This window comes from Herpailurus yagouaroundi, unplaced genomic scaffold (assembly GCF_014898765.1).
Source record: "Herpailurus yagouaroundi ecotype Mexico unplaced genomic scaffold, PumYag 182, whole genome shotgun sequence".
Taxonomy (NCBI): Eukaryota; Metazoa; Chordata; class Mammalia; order Carnivora; family Felidae; genus Herpailurus; species Herpailurus yagouaroundi.
The window spans coordinates 30,408,848-30,425,889 of NW_024412413.1; the positions used below are offsets into that span (position 1 = coordinate 30,408,848).

At 36.8% G+C, this 17,042-nt stretch overlaps 1 protein-coding gene across 4 annotated transcripts in view; it reads left to right on the top strand.

Annotated features, from left to right (window-relative positions):
• The window catches only part of ATP2B1 (ATPase plasma membrane Ca2+ transporting 1), a 131,634-nt gene that overhangs the window by 48,484 nt on the left and 66,108 nt on the right, over positions 1–17,042 (top strand). For all 4 annotated transcript variants that reach the window (XM_040491258.1, XM_040491257.1, XM_040491255.1 and 1 more), the window contains exon 2: positions 9,866–10,291. In XM_040491258.1, coding sequence (XP_040347192.1) covers positions 10,084–10,291 — 208 coding nt within the window. In that variant the 5' untranslated portion in view covers positions 9,866–10,083. The remainder of the gene's footprint in view (positions 1–9,865; positions 10,292–17,042) is intronic.

Below are 17,042 nucleotides of genomic sequence, written 5' to 3' on the forward strand. Positions count from 1 at the left end.
TCATTGGGGAAGACAGAGAGGTAAACAAATCATTGCAGCTGTGCAATAAAAGCTACAAGAGAAGAACAAATTAGTGCCTCCTCTATTCTAATCTACTTGTTGCCCACCCTGAGAGATTTGCGAAAGTGGTCCTGCTGAATTTATCACTGACAGCAGCTGTAACTTGCCCTTCAAAGTATTGTACTTAGTCTCTGCCTCTGGAAGAGTCTAGTAGATGATAAGTAATTTACTGAGGGGAGTGAGACTAATTTTAGTCAACTCAGACTCAGTGATAGTATTTATGAATCCTGTGAGACCAATAAATCAGACATTGTAGACAATGTTTATTTTCTGCTTTTATCAGTTCTATAAAACTGAAATCATGTTTGGTAAATTTAATCTTGTTTATATGTATCATTCTTTACTCACCTGATAGAAATTACTTTTCTAAACAAGCTTTATAGTCTTTATGTTCCTTCATGCAGTGTGTGTGCTTTCTTTTGAGCCTCTTAAAAAATGAAAAGTGTGAGTTCAGAGAATATTAAAATTGAGTTATCCCTTGGTTCTTACAGTTGGTCCTTGGTCCCTACAGTTTTGTTATGCTCACATTATTTCATTAAAACACTCTGAGCATAACAAAACTGTAAAAGAAACGTGACCATTCTTGATCTTGAAGTTTCTGTTCTTTGATATGCATCTTATGGATAAAGCATCTTCTTTCTACCATTAATCTGATATTACACATTATTTCAGTTTACAGCACATTTTTATCATTTCTTCTTAAAAATTGTTTTCAGGGGCGCCTGGGTGGCGCAGTCGGTTAAGCGTCCGACTTCAGCCAGGTCACGATCTCGCGGTCCGTGAGTTCGAGCCCCGCGTCGGGCTCTGGGCTGATGGCTCAGAGCCTGGAGCCTGTTTCTGATTCTGTGTCTCCCTCTCTCTCTGCCCCTCCCCTGTTCATGCTCTGTCTCTCTCTGTCCCAAAAATAAATAAACGTTGAAAAAAAAATTTAAAAAAAAATATAAAAGTACCTATTAAAAAAAAATTGTTTTCATTGTTGGAAGACTTTACATTTGTAGGATGTGAATCAGGTATAAGGTTTTCTTTTGTTTTTTGTTTTTTCCCCTGAAAAGTGACTATATTTTGAATGATCATAGGTACCTCTTGGTAAGATATGGGAGATTAAAGATGAAAAAGATGAAAAGGGTTTTTGCCTTTATATAAATTTAAGTATAATGGGCCTAAATTTACACTTAGTTATATAGTAGTCCTACTATCCAGCCTTCCAGAGGGGCATTCAAAGTGGCAAGTTTTAGGTTGTCCCTAGGACAGAAGATCACTCCTATTATCTAATGGAGCGGTGCAGGCCAGGCTGGATTTCTTCATTGGTGAGCTAGCACTGACAAGAAAGCACCAATAGCAGCCACAGTGAGAAACAGCTATCAAACCTGGTTATCCCTCTTCTCACCAACTACTTGTCTACAAAGGAGGATGGATTAGTTTTTATGTTAAAAGAAAAAAAGAAACTTAAGAAAATGAAGATTCGTGAGTATTCTTTTTGAAAGACTGCAGTCAAAAGCAGTTTTTTAGCTTTTTGTCAGTCAAATGTTGTGTCTAACAGCTAGGGTGTCAGTATCCACTTTGAAGCACAATAAATGCCAGCTATTTCCATGGAGTAGCCTCTTTACAACCTGTACATTGTTATGATCTAAACTGTGATTTAATTTTGGTCATTCACTCTTTTTTTTTTCTTTAAATGATTTTGTGAGTATTCAATGCTTGCTTTCTTTTATTATAAGCATTTTTATTCTTTTTGGAAGTAGAAGATTATGGGTGTGTTTGGTTTCTACGGGTATAAAATGAGCAACTGGATTTGATCAACATCCCTTTCAGCTGTTAAATTCTATGATCCCTTTATAACCATTTTTTTTTTAACAGAATGATGGCCTTTTAAAATTTGTTTGTGGTTAGTATTTTATTTTGACTTAGAAACTTTTAAATAATTATTCTCTTATTGAGCAAAAATCTATCTTTAGCTTCAACTTTTAAACCATTTTTATTTATTTTAAATGTTTATTTTAAGAGTGAGAGAATGAGAGAGAGGCAGAGAGGGAGAGAGAGAATCCCAAGCAGGCTACACTCTGTCAGCACAAAACCCTACTGGGGCTGGATCCCACAACTGTGCGATCATGACCTTAAGTGAAATCATCAGTCGGTGCTTAACTGACTGAGCTACCCAGGCACCCCCAGCTTTTTTTTTTTTTTAAGCCTCAGATCCATAATTTGTGTTCCTATAAAGCCAGTCATAGATTAAAAACCTTTGTGGATACTAATTTTGTACTTTTAAAAATTTAATGAGACATATATTAGAACTAGAGCTAGGAAATAGAAATTTGACTTAAACCCTTAGGTTATTTCAGCATATCCCAAAGACATTTATTGAGCTGTTTCAGTGTAGATACCTTAAGAAAACTGAATATTTTGGGGAAAGAGTATATGAAATCAAAAGTAACTTCATGTGCTGAATAGTTACAAAATCTACAAGTATTAGAAAATTGAAGAGTAAGATTGAGGAGTACAAATTTTTATGTTTTGAAATTTCATTCTGAATTTGGGGTGATATAAAAAAAATCAAGATTACTTGAGAATCTGTAGTTGATTCAGTGGACATTTAAAGAGACTAATGAAAGTTTAAACAAAAGAATTGGCTTCTAACAAATTACTTTTGATTTATAACCAATTTGTTTAAATTTGGAATTGAAATTAATCAAATGACTTTTCTAAGCTTATGACCACAATTACCAGATATTCAAATTAGATATTCAAATCTAATTTGAATGTATGTACATGATCTTTCATATATCATGTACAAGAAAGAATACTTTTTCTGTCTGGGGTTTGTTGTCTTTGAAGTAATCTTGCATAAATGGAGTCTTGATTTTTGAAAGCTGAACAGAGTCAGTGGAGAATGGGATGCTGACAGGAAGTCAGTTGTGTATGTGTATAGAACATGCTCAGTGCATTAGACCAGTGGAGTTACCTTTTAAAATAGGAATGGCATTTCAGGGGCACCTGGGTGGCTCATTCTGTTAAGCGTCCAACTCTTGATTTCTGCTCGAGTCATGATCTCACGGTTTAAGCCCCGTGTAGGGCTCAGTGCTGACAGTGCAAAGCCTGCTTGAGATTCTCTCTCTCCCTCTTTCTTTCTGCCCCTCCCCTGCTTGTGCATACGTGTGTGTGTGTGTGTGTGTGTGTGTGTGTGTGTGTGCTTTCTCTTCAAAACATTTTTAAAAATTAAAATAGGATTGGAATTTTAAAGATTAGAGTTGTCACAAAAAGGGCATGGGCTGTCTTTAGGTATTGAGCACTCTACCCATACATTCTTTTAGCATCTTGCTTGATCAACGCCAGGCCTCTGAGAGAGTTCTCACTGACCTAGGGGCCCTTTACTAGGGTCCTCCAGAGAAACAGAACCAATTGGAAATATATACGTAGAGTGATTTATTATGAGGAATTTTCTCAGGCATTTATGGAGGCTGAGAAGTCCCACAATCTGCCTTCTTCAAACCAAAGACCCTGGAAAGCCAGTGGTGTAATTTTCTGTCTGAGGGTGGGAGATGGATGTCTCAGCCAGAGCACGAAGGCTGAGAGGTGTTCTGAAGTCCCTCTTCAAGTTGTGTTCTATTTCAGGCCCTGTATGAATTGGGATGCCCACCCACCCTGGGGAGGGCAGTCTGCTTTAGTCTGCCTATTCAAATGCTAATCTCATTCAGAAACACCCTCGTAGGTACACACAGAAGTAATGTTTAACCAGATATCGGAGCGCCCTGTGATCCAGTCAAGTTGCCGTAAAATTAACTGTTATAGACCTATTCCAATTTTGGATAACTTGTTACAAGAGTTCTGCCTTATGTAGCCAAAAACTACTCGTCTGTAGCTTACTCTGTTTACATTCTAGTTTTCTCCTCCAGTACTCCACAACATCTATCTAGTCACTTTCTACACTATAAAATTTCAAATGTTTGAAGCTTGCCATCAGAGGTTATTCATCCCCTAGATTAAGTTTCCTCCATTTCTTAAATGCACTAGTTTCTTGACTCTTCAGTGTTCTCTTTATTATTAAAGATTGTTTATGATTATTATTATTGTTCATACCATACCAGTGCAAAGTCTAGTGGGCCTGTTATGTATAATACAAATAGAAGTTGGTGCCTCTCTTTCTGTCATTCATCAGTCTTTTTGATACATTGAGTCACCATATGTTTTATCTGTATAACAGAGTTTCTTTTATATCGGACTATCATCAGAATCCTCTTTTCCTGGGGCTCCTTGGTGACTCAGTTGGTTAAGTGTCCAACTTTGGCTCAGGTCATGATCTCACGGTTCGTGGGTTCGAGCCCTGCATCAGGCTCTGTGCTGATAGCTCGGAGCCTGAAGCCTGCTTCGGATTCTGTGTCTCCCTCTCTCTGCCCCTCCCTCTCTCACACTGTCTCTGTCTCTCAAAAATGAATAAATGTTAAAAAAAATTTTTTTTAATTAAAAAAATAGAATCTTTTCCTTTAGGTTTAGAAATCTTATTCCTTCAAACATTCCTCATCTGAAATGGCTCAGCGGCCCTTCTCATTTGAGGAGAGTGGGGATATTCTCTGTAGAATATATCTGCAAACATTCTTAATAAAAGTAGCTAACGTGTTTACCATTAACTGTGTTCCAGGCTAAGTTCAAATAGTTTTCCATATATTAACACATTTAAAGAGACGGGTACTGTTTTTGTATCTATATTTTATAGATGAGCCAGTAATATTATTGGTGTGTATGTCCAAGGCAAAGCAGAATAGGTCTGTTTCCTAACTTTATTGATGTTAGAGTCCTGTCATTGCTGCCTAAGAACATACTCACTTTGGGGCCCAGTGGAAGCACTTACCTCGTGTTAACTAACATCAAGTTAGTGCATTTTGTAACAATTAAATATATCTTCTGATTCCTACCTGTCTTTCTGGATCCTGATTCTGTCATCAAACATTTGCTGGCTCACCTAGCTTCAAGCCATCTATAGACTGGAGAAACAGAAATACTGTGTTTGTAAATCACCAACAATAGTTTATAAGTCAGGAATGAGGAACCCAGTAATGTCTTCCAGGTTGTCCGTCTTTGTTCTAATACACTTCAGGAGCACATATTTTATACTTGGTCTGCAAGAATTTCATGTTACTATGTAATAATAATAATAATAATAATCCTTTTTAGAGCTCTGAAATGAAGCTCCAGCTTCATATTTCATCCCACAATTTACTTAACTGTTTGCCTGTTTTTCTTTGAGTTTTTCTGATATGCAGTCTTTGTGGAGTTTCATTGTTGAGTCTAGATAACGTCCATACAACCATTTCATGATCTCTTTAAGTTAAGTGTTCTTGTGAAAGAAGGAATTGAAATTGCAATTAGTGATTAATTATGAGCTCCACTCATTGCTAGGACCTCAAGTCATGTTTTGGTCTTTTGAGGGCCCTGCTCATTCATAGTAAAGCTCATGTGTCAGTTGGATTCCATCTTATCCTGCTTTTTGAAGACTGTTAACTGTTTTTGCCTAACTCCAGTCTTAAACTACCTCTGTCTTTTTTCATAATCCCTCAAAGACTAGCAATAGTCATTTGGCTAGAGAGGTCATCTGGGGATCAGGGATAAGTTATGGAGGCCAGTAGGCCCCCATAGAGTAGCTGTGTGTTTTCTTTAAAAATCCCCCTTGTTAGGGCCTCAGCTTCCACATAACAGGATTTCTTCATAAATTTTTCAAATGGAAGATCAAAATCTTTTAGACAACACAGAAAAGCAAAACAGATCTACTTTCTGTTGTATCACGATCTCAAATAGTGTGCCCCCCTCTTGTCATTTTGTAGTGAATAAACAACAAAACTTTATTGTTCTAAGCACCTTTGTCCGCTAGTTCAGTGAATGGAGGAATGAAAGTGGATAGAAAGGAAAATGGTGGAGAAGGCTATAGTAGATCCCGAAATACACAACATCCTGATGATATAACTTGTAGGTAGTTACAAATCGCCCTCTTTTGGAAAGTGGCTCGTTTTGCATTTGGTGCTTTTGCCTGGACTTCTTTAAACAGTAGGGGGACTGGATATAATTGGTAATCATGTATTTAACAAAGCTATGTGGTTTGCAGAGTGATAGAAAATTCAACCTCGGTAGGGAACTTACTGACAAATTACTAAAAAAATCCAGGGATAGAACAGCTTTGAGACATGGATTGACCAAGGGACTCAAGTGATCCAGCACTGACAGGCACATTCCTTTCCTCTCTCCTTTCCTCCCCCTCTGTCTTTCCTTCCCTTTTGGATCCAGTCACAGAGGTTTTTGCCATGTCAGATTTAAGTTCAGTAAGAAGAGACAAGTCTCTGCCCCAGAGTCACAGCAGAAGCCTCCTTGCCCTCTTGGCCTTTGTTGGGTCATATGAGCATTCCTGAACCAGTTATTATGGCCAGGGGAATGTTTGGATGTGGGGTGGAACCTCATGAGACTACACTGAGAGTCGGGGAAGGGCAGATCCCTAAACAAAAGTGGGACTATTGCTGAAAAGTGGGGGAAAGGATGCTGAGCTGGCAAATAACAAATACCCACTGTAGTGTCTTGAATTCTGATTTTATTATATAAACTGGTACATTTGGCTGTTTTTGACCTATGACAATTTCTATTTGAATCTAATAAATGTGAAGACCTAAAGTAGAGGCAGTGTAGGGAAGGGAGCATGGCTTTTGAGTCACAAACAGAAATTCAGATCCTAGCTCTGATATGTCCCCTTATTGTTGAGAAATGGAACAGAACCCTTAACACTCATTTCTCCCGTTTTTGCATTCTGTCAAGAGCAAAGGCAACGACTGACACATAGGAGTAAAAATATTAGTTTTAATATTGACAGAAGCTGAAATGGAGGATTTGTTTTTTGTGTGACAACAGGGAAGCTGTAATGTTGAACCCCAAACTACAGGCACAGTTATTTACCCCACCCCAGCAACTTTGAACGGTGGTAGTTTTTTTTTTAACCGGGGGGTCTGTCCCTACCCTACTAACTCAGACCGATGTGTATGAGTTCTGCAGACATCTGGCTTCCAAAAGAAGGCAGAAAGGTGAAGAAACCACATCTGCCTAGTTACTTTTGGAAAATCTGTCAGGCAGCTTGTTTTACCTCAGTGGTAATTGATGGGGTAGGAAGCCACTGTTGAGGAAGATTCCTCTTTGTGGAGGAAACCAGAGGACTGATGACATAGATGCCTCCGACACAGAGACTTCGTTAGGAATTTATCTCTTGAACAAATAATAATTTATTTAGGATTAGCATAATAATTCAGATGCCAGCAAATTTGGGTTGGAAACTCAGGGATATTATCAAATAACCACCCTCTCTAGATTTTGGAGTTGAGTTATTATAATAATTGATGTGTGAGTAGGAGGGAACCACTTTTCCTAGGAGATGAGTAAAATTGGTAATAATTGGGCAAACAGGGAGGATTTGTGAAGTGGGAGGAAGCAGGCAATGAAAGAGATTGTCTTATAGAATCTATAGCTATCACATCCTTGCACATTTAACCCAAGGCAAGGAAATTTTCTTCAACCAGCTGGTATGAATTTCAAAGTTTTTAACCCATTCTCCTGTCCACTGGTTCTCACAGTGTGCTGCATGGACTGACAGCAACTGTATCACCTAGGAATTGTTAGAAAGGCAAATGTTGAACGGACACCTGTGTGGCTCAGTCAGTTAAGCATCCGACTCTTGATTTCGGCTCAGGTCATGATCTCACAGTTCCTGAGTTCAAGCTCTGCCTGGGATTCTCTGTCTCTGTCTCTCTGTCTCTCTCTCAAAATAAATACAATAAACTTTAAAAAATATTAAAAAAAAAAAAAAAAGGCAAATGATGGAGCCTACCCTAATCCTACTGAATCTATACTGTGGAGTTGAGGCCCAGGCATCTGGATGCATATTGAACTATGAGAACCACATACCATTACAAACATTCTCATAACAGCTTAATAAATGAAGATTAATTGTGCTTGCCAGTAATCTTTTCTAGTTCCCAATCACTGAACATCTTATTTATTAAATATTGAAGAGTGGGTACTTGGGGAGGGAGAGAGACTGAATAGATAAAATAAAGCTTAGGTTTGAGTGCCAAACAGGCATAAGCAGTAGAGCTGTATTTTCACCCTGTAAGTTTAGATATAATGGCGTGAAAACTGTTTCAAAAACTAACTGTAGCAGTTGGGGCACCTGGGTGGCTTAGTTATGTGTCTGACTCTTGATCTCAGCTCAGGTCTTGATCTCACAGTTGTGAGTTCAAGCCCTGCATTGGGCTTCTCATTGGGCTCTGCACTGGGTATGAAGCCTACTTAAAAAAAAAAAAAAAAAAAAAAAAAGGTGACAGCAAAGAGCATGCCATTGGATAAAAGGAATATTAGAATGAGAGAGAATTTACGGGGTAGTGATTATAATTTGTGGAGGAGGGACTTGACAATGAGAAAGAAAAAGGTTATGTAAAACGGGATTTTCAAAGGAAGAATTAACTCAGTGACTGATTGAAGCTGAAGTGAATGGAATCAAAGATGACTTAGGATTCCAAGCCCAGGTGATTAGAATAATGGTGACTGAGGAAGGGAGTTACCTATTTAGGGAATAAGATGAATCCAAAGGTTGAGGTGATTAAAGGACATGGATGGAGATAAAAGTTGAACACTCATCTTTGGGTAGTTTAGAGTACAAGGAGAACTTGAAATTATTATGAGGAAAATTTAAGTAATGCATCCATTTATTTTTTAAGTTTTTTTAATTTTTATTTTTGAGAGAGAGAGAGCATAAGTTGGGGAGGAACAGAGAGAGAGGAAGACACAGAATCTGAAGCAGGGTCCAGGCTCTGAGCTGTCAGCACACAGCCCGACACAGGGCCCGAACTCACGAACTATGAGATCATGACCTGAGCTAAAGTGAGACACTTAACCAGCTGAGCCACCCAGGTGCCCCATAATACATCCATTTATTGCTTAAACACTTACTGAATGTCTGCCATGTGCCTGGCACTGTTCTCGATTCCCAGGATGTACTAATAGGCAAACCTGACAAATAAACAAACACGGTAATTTTAGATAATACTAAAGGCCAGCAAAAAAAAACAGAGTAATAATAAAGAGTGACTCATGGGTAGAGAATTTCTTTGGATGGCGGGTCAAGGGAAGAATGGAGATGGTGACATGTGACAAATCATGGTGGAAGATAGTTTTAGGAAGACAAAAGATGGTGGTGTCACAGAGTGGCCAAGGAAAATTGCAGGAAAGCACAGTGGGGTGTTTGTTGTGCTTTGTGCCCTTTCAAGGTCTATTTTGTATGAAAGGTTTGGAGAGAATGGTCCACATATTAAAAGGAACATGGGTTGGAGACATCACAGCTCATCTGTTTTAGGCATTTGTTAGGTGTGCAGAAACTCCTCAAATTCTCTGAGGCTTACTCTTCTCAGTAGAATAAAGAGTTAATAACACCTCGTTGGATTACATTGTGATGATTAAATGGAATGAACTTAAAGAAATAGTGCTTGGAATGTAAGTGCTTAATGATAACTATTAATAACCATAATACTGAATGGAAACATAAAACTCAGTCATGTGAAATGCAGTTTCATTTAATAACGATGGGATCTAATATCTTGAAATACAATTTTATTTAGTGGCTATACTTTGATCTTTTGTCATGCAAAAACTTTACACGCATGAGACTACAGTTAAAAATATTTTTATGATGTTTTTCATTAGTTACTTGATGACATTTAGAAAATATGCTTATATGCATAATGCTGTAAAAGATGGATTTTACTAACTTTTAAATATTTTCTTACAGATATGTACATCTCATGATTGATATGAAGAAACTAGTCATGGGCCAAAGGTCAAGATACTTCTCTGGGAAATGCTGCTGATGCTGCTCTAGAAAGTCCTACAATGAGTGTTTGGTTTAAGAAAGATTTTCATATTTAAAAAATTTTCAACTTGGAAATACATCAAGTGAAAATTAGAGTCTTTTGGGAAACATTTTCCTCCTAATAAATAATACTTGTAATGGGCGACATGGCAAACAACTCAGTTGCATATAGTGGAGTAAAAAACTCTTTGAAGGAAGCTAATCATGATGGAGACTTTGGAATTACGCTCGCGGAGCTGCGGGCTCTCATGGAGCTCAGGTCTACAGATGCATTACGAAAAATACAGGAAAGCTATGGAGATGTCTATGGAATTTGCAGCAGGTTGAAAACATCTCCCAATGAAGGTGAGTTGTGTTATGTTTGTTTTTAGTTCTTTGTACAGAGTACTGTAGATTTGTAAACATGTTTATATTGTCTTGGTTATTGTATGATTATATCATAATTTTAGTGACATTAAGATGAGTCAGTTATCAGATTGCAATTAACAGAACTTTAGATCAAGAAATAATGTTGCAAATTAATTTATACATATATATATATTTTTTTAACGTTTATTCATTTTTGAGAGACAGAGACAGAACACGAGTGGGGGAGGGGCAGAGAGAGGGGGGAGACACAGTTTCCCCTGGAAACTGGAGTTAGGCTCCAGGAGTTTCCTGGAGTTAGGCTCCAGGCTCTGAGCTGTCAGCACAGAGCCCAATGTGGGGCTCGAACTCACGAACTGTGAGATCATGACCTGAGCTGAAGTCTGACGCTTAACCAACTAAGCCACCTAGGCGCACCTAATTTATATATTTTAGCACACTTGTACTAGTGTGCATGTTATTGCTGCTTGTTTACAATAACAAGTTTGCCTTTCTGCTGGAATTATAGAGGATGGAATTCCCCGGGGGCGCCCCCCCCGGGGATTCAGTGAAAATAAATCCTCACTTATCCTTCATTTTATAAGGTGGCTTAAAATAGTTGTCACTGCCAGTAGCTGACCAATTTGTTTTTACCCTAAACTTTAGTAATTAGTTCAGAAGATCCTAAAGATTAGATGCCAATTTTTTACGTAGCAGACATTTTCTTTAATGAAAACTAACTTTCAGTCTTAGAATTATGTTCAGTTTGCCTTTTTCAAGGAAGTCTTTGCTTTCATAATTCTCAATTTGTAGTAAGTTTCTTCTTGAGAATCAAGAAAGGAAAAGTTATGACTTTATTGCATTATGGTCTTTGAAACGGTTTGAGATAGATGACCTTTTATACATTCATCATGTTGAAGAGAAAATTAAGGTTTAGAAAGTTTCAGAAAGGCATTTCCTGTTTACAAACGAAGGAGAGAGATATGCTGAATGTTTGATGATTGTACTTTATTTTAGTAAGGATGGGCAGTTATTAATGTAAAAGTTAAAGTAGACTAGTACACATTCCAAAGCCAGTTCCAGGGAAATTATGCGAAAATGTTTTTCTTTCTTTAAGTTCATTTATTTTTAAGTAATCTCTACACCCAACATGGGGCTTGAACTCAGAACCCTGAGATCAGGAGTCTCATGCTCTTGCAATTGAGCCAGCCAGGTGCCCCCAGAAATGTTTTTCTTGAATATTTTTTTTTGAAGCATCTTATGTAATGCCATACTGTCACAAAATTAAAAGTAATAGCAAAAAGTTACTTCCAAAATTGTTTTAAAAATTTTTTTAATTTTAAATTTCATTAAAAATTTCTTTAACCCTATATATCTATAAAATATATATATACACATTTGAATTGCTGTTTAAATTCCTAATTGTTTTAAAGAAGTGGTAGGTAATTAATTTTTCTGAAGTAGCATGATCTTGACAAATCCAGTATCAGCATTCACACATCATTCACACATGTCTAGAAAGGGCTTCCTTGATCACTTGGAGTATGTTCTTTTTTCTGTAAGACCTGTTCAGTCTTCGTATCTTCTGGATCTTTTCCTTAAGTCAGAACTACTTAGAAACATGAGCTTCTTAGTTATACCTTAATATGCTGTACCATTTTAAGGTAGCTGGGATCCCTGTTGTTGATGTAAATTCTAGGATTCAGGAACAAACCCATGGACTGTAACAGATAGTAATTTAACAAAATTTGTAGCTTGTTCGTTATCCAAACCCATTTTGAAATATTAGCTAACTTTATATCCTGTTTAGAGAATTGTATATTGATGTGCTGTCCTCAGTATATTCATTAATTCAACTATAAGTACTTTATCCATTTAACCTAAAACCTAATTGTTGGATGTTTCATAATCACCAAATTAATAGGAAACATTATAAAAAGTCCTCAAATATAATTACATAGTTTGTTCATAAAAGGTGATAATGAACTTCAGTTTCATCACCTAACTACACATCCTTCAACCATGTCTTTGTATTCCTCTGCTATTAGTTAATCAAAATTCTTGTCTTCTAATAACTTAACACCCCAACATGGTCTGTTCTCATTTTTAATAGACGTGATTCTCATTAGTTTGTATTGCACTTTGTTTTGTTTATTTTTTGTATTCTTTTTTGTTATTTTGGGCTGTACTCCTTACATTGATTTTAGTTTAATTAGTGAAGTTTATTAAGTTAACTGAAAAATTTTGCATTTAGTACAATAGTTTTGAAATTGGGGGAGGAGATGGTTATGTATCTTTCTTACAATATGATGGGAGCTGTGGGTAATAACTAGAAATAATTCACTTAAACACTCAAAATTTGATGTTCATTGTTGCTGCTTTGTGCTATGAAATAAATATATGAAATCTATTTCCCTCTTTTATTCTTAGAAAATTCTTGCTCGTCTTCTTCCTAGTATTGTGAATTTTTGTTAAAATTTGTACAAACTTTTGTCTTTACTGGTTGTATATAAACAGTTTGTCATTTTGAAAGATTCTTTTAAAGAATATGAACAAACCATTTTAAGCATTATATTTGTGTTTACAGTTGTAAGATTAAATAAAAACAGCACCAGCCTTCATAAGAATATTGTTTCCAGAGGAACAGTTTTAGTTTAATTTAGAAATAATTTATTAAGAAAGCTAATGAACATTTTGTCACTGATCAACTAGGCAAATGATAGTAAATAAATCATCATCAGGGGTAATCAGCCAGGGGTTTGCCCAAGAAAATGATCCAGACAATAAGTACTCTTTTGTTAATATAAGCTGCTTATCGTGAGGGAAAGTGAGATTAAAAAAATTTTTTAAAGAACATGAAGTTTGGTTAGGAAAACTGAAGTTTGTTTCTTTAATTCTTTCATTCATTAATTCATTCATTGATACATATAGTCTTTCATCAGATCTAGGTTTTTAATTGCCATATGGTGTTTATTCCCTCTAAAGAAAGAATTAGTGTTGGCAGTTTTAATCGTAAGATAATTATAAATGTGTAATTAAGTTACATCCCAATCTCATCAGTGTTAACACAGTGTAAGAATATGTGCACCTTAGAATTGCTGGGATATTCAGCCTGCTCTGTGGTAGGTACTTTTCTTGGCTGGGTAGATATATTCGTCAATAAAACAATCCCTGACTTATTTTTACAAGGGGGAGACAAATTTACAAGACAGCTAGATGAAATGCATAGTGTATTATTGATGTCTGCTTAAGAGAAAAGTGAGTGGAAAAGGAAAATCAGAAATATTGGGGATGTGGCTATTAGATTGCTATAAAATCTGGAGGAGGAACAGCTTAAGACATTTCTTAAGAGCAGTTACAACAAAAACAATAATACATAGGTAATGCTTTTTTGTTCCCAGTAGGTTGTTGTTAGCACTTACAAATATTAATTCACTTTATCCTCACAACAGCCTTACCTTTTTTTTACAGCCAAAGAATCCACAACACAAAAAGGTTAATCGGCTTTCTCAAAGTCTCACAGCTCTTAAGGTGCCAGAGCAGGGATTCAAACCTTGACATTCTAGCTACATGCTTTTAACCACTATATTATATCGCCTGTTATGAAAGTTCAGCTCATACAACTTGCAAAAGAGTTGACAATATTAAGAAAGAGGTACCTGTGTTCTGTCTTCTCAAATAGTATTTTTTGTTGGCAGGAGTTTTATAGTGAAAACAATTTTGAGTTTAATAAAGGTTCTGTTGCTCAGTCAGTCTTTTTAAAATATGCCCTGTTCAGGAAGTTGTATCTGTGTGCTTCCTCATTTGGCCTGCTAATTTACTGCTCGTCTTCCAGCAGAGTACTCCTTTAACTGGATTTGAGACATTCTTAATGTGTACTGATCAATAGGAAGCGTTTTGAGCCAGATGTGATTTTCATATTAAAAATGTAGCCATCTCTACTCTTAAAAGAATTAGAAGTATAAATTTCAAGGTTAACTGAAATAAAGACTTGTCACCTCATATTTCTTCTTTGTCTATTAGAGAAAGCACCTCTCTTAAGAGTCATCAGAATCTAAGAATATACTTTTATAAGAGAATTACCTTCTTACAACATCCTAACTACATGCAATTATCCCTGTAGTTTTTTTCATTATCTTTATTGTTTTCCTGTATTGATTTTCTTATTCCTGTTGTAAATCCTATTTATTGATCCTTTTACTTTTAACCTAGCTTTCGGTATCTTTTCCATTTTAATGTGTTCCTATGTTATCTATGTTATATTTTATATTGGATGGTAGAGGAGACTGTCTAATAAAGAGATTTCTGGAACGCAGGTCTCTAGCCCTGGTAGCATGTTTATCATTCAGTAGTACCACGTTAAATAAGGGATAACAATGAATGTATACAGATTAAAGACAGGTACTGAGTGGTATTTTGTAAGAGACATGGATGGCTCCATAGCGTTGTAAAGAGGCAAGAAAGTAAATGAGACCCTAAGTTTCTGAAGTAGTAGTTGCTAAAATTAGGTATAAGAGAGAAAAAAAGCAAAGGGAATAAGAAAAGGAAACTGGTAGAAAGAAACAAAAGAGGTGTGTGGTAGAAAGCAAGGTAAAGTCAACACTAATTGTCTCTGGCTGACTAATGTTTCCATAATGCTGGCAGTTTATGTTCACACTCCTAGAGGTAAGACTGTTAGTAATGGTGTGCTTTTGACCAGGTCTTCATGATGTAATACAAGAAAACTAACATTCACACATGGAAATATATTTTAACTCTAAAAAAAAAATCATCCGCTGCCCAGCATGAATCATTGTTGACTTATAGGCTACTGCAAGAATCCTCTGATGCTCTGATGGATGTGCTTGGTTATACAGGTTGGCACAGCTCTTTCAGGCACTCAGGAAGGATTCCCATCGCCACGGTATGCCAGCCACGCATATTTTAATACTTGTACAGAGTTACCAACAAGGGTTTGATATTGATAATCCTGCATGACCTTGTCCTGGAAATTTATTGCTGCTGTAATAGAGAATTATGCATTTAATTGAATACCTGCTCAGCTCACTAGTTTTCATTGCTTATGATTTTTTTGAAGGTAATTGTAACACTACTTCTCTAACTTTGTTGCATATATATTATTTCTTAAAGTTGTATTTGATAGAGCCTGAAGTAGTATAATATTAGAGTTGTTTTAAGTTCACTTTTCTGACTGCGATAGACTTACTTCCTTTTTATTTTATTTTTTTATTTTTTATTTTTTTTAGTAATCTCTACACCCAACATGGGACTCAAACTCACTACCCCAACATCAAGAGTTGCATGTTGTTCTTTTTTTTTTTTTAAGGTTTATTTATTTGAGAGAATGAGCAGGGGAGGGACAGAGAAAGAGGGAGAGAGAATCCCAAGCAGGCTGTACGCTGTCATTGCAGAGCCCCACACGGGGCTTGATCTCATGACTATGAGTTCATGACCTGAGCTAAAATCAAGAGTCAGATGCTTATTAACCTACTGAGCCACCCAGGCACCCCAAGAGTTGCATGCTCTTCTAACTGAGCTAACCAAGCACTTTTATATTTCCTTTTCAAACCATTCTGTTCTGGTTTTCTTAATATTCTTAGGGTTTTCTTTCTTCCTATTTGGCTGGTCATGTATCAGCCTTCTGTGTTTTCCTTTAGATGTTGGTGGGCCTCAGGTTTCCATTTATCTGTGCACACTCCTCTTTGTATACTCTCCTTGGATGATGCCATGCACATCTAAGACTTCACATGTCATCCGGATTCTGGTGTTTCTTGTAGTTCCAGTCCACGTTTTTACCCCAAGCCTTCAGCCTAGAAGCCTGATTCGTTTTAGGCATCTTATTTTCTCAACCTTTCCAGGCTTTACTTTCTGAAAGCATACTCTTTCCCTTTTCTAACAAAATCATTATATACATCTTTTTTTTTTCCTCCTAAAATGTTTGTTTATTTTTGAGAGAGAGAGGAGAAGAGAGAGAATCCCAAGCAAGCAGAGCATGACGCAGAGCTCAAACCCATGAACTTTGAGATCATGACCTGAGCCAAAATCGAGAGTCAGACGCTTAACCAACTGAACCACCCAGGCATTCCAATTACATATGTCTTTTAAGTGGCCTGGACTTTGACAGGAAACTTTCACCCACTCACACTCAGTTGCTAAGACCTAGGGGAAAAAAAAACCAAAAGAACATAATTCTGAGATTGTTAACCTTAAATAAAACAAGTGGTAATTTAATTAAACAAAGATGAGTTTATTCAGGAATAGCAGGGGAATTGTAATTCAGGACAAGCAAATTATGGCAAACTGTAGATAAGTCTGAGGAAGACAGTACGAGGCTCTGGGAGGAAATTAAAGAGGGTTGTTCTGAACATAATTGTATTAGAGAAAAAGAGTTTAAGACTGTGGTGGTTTCTCACTGGCTGCAAGTGGTGAGCAGTTTGCTATTACTGAGGCATGTGGAAACCTTCCTCCTTCCTGCTGCTCATGTAAGCTGAGATGAGCACTGTGTGCATGGGAACTCTCCCTTCATGGCTTCCCAACTGCATTTTAAATCAGATTTCCTTGATTTGTTTTCACTTTTCCCCCTTTTGATTAAGATGTTTCTCAGAAAGCATCACTGATCAAGCATCAGATCATTCATTTTGATTGAAATATTTTTCTCTATTTGTCAATTGGTGCTTGGAAGGACCTTTCCCAGGAGTCATGTCTCACATGGGGGTTTTGGTGGGGGGAGGAGGAATGGGTAGAAAGTGGA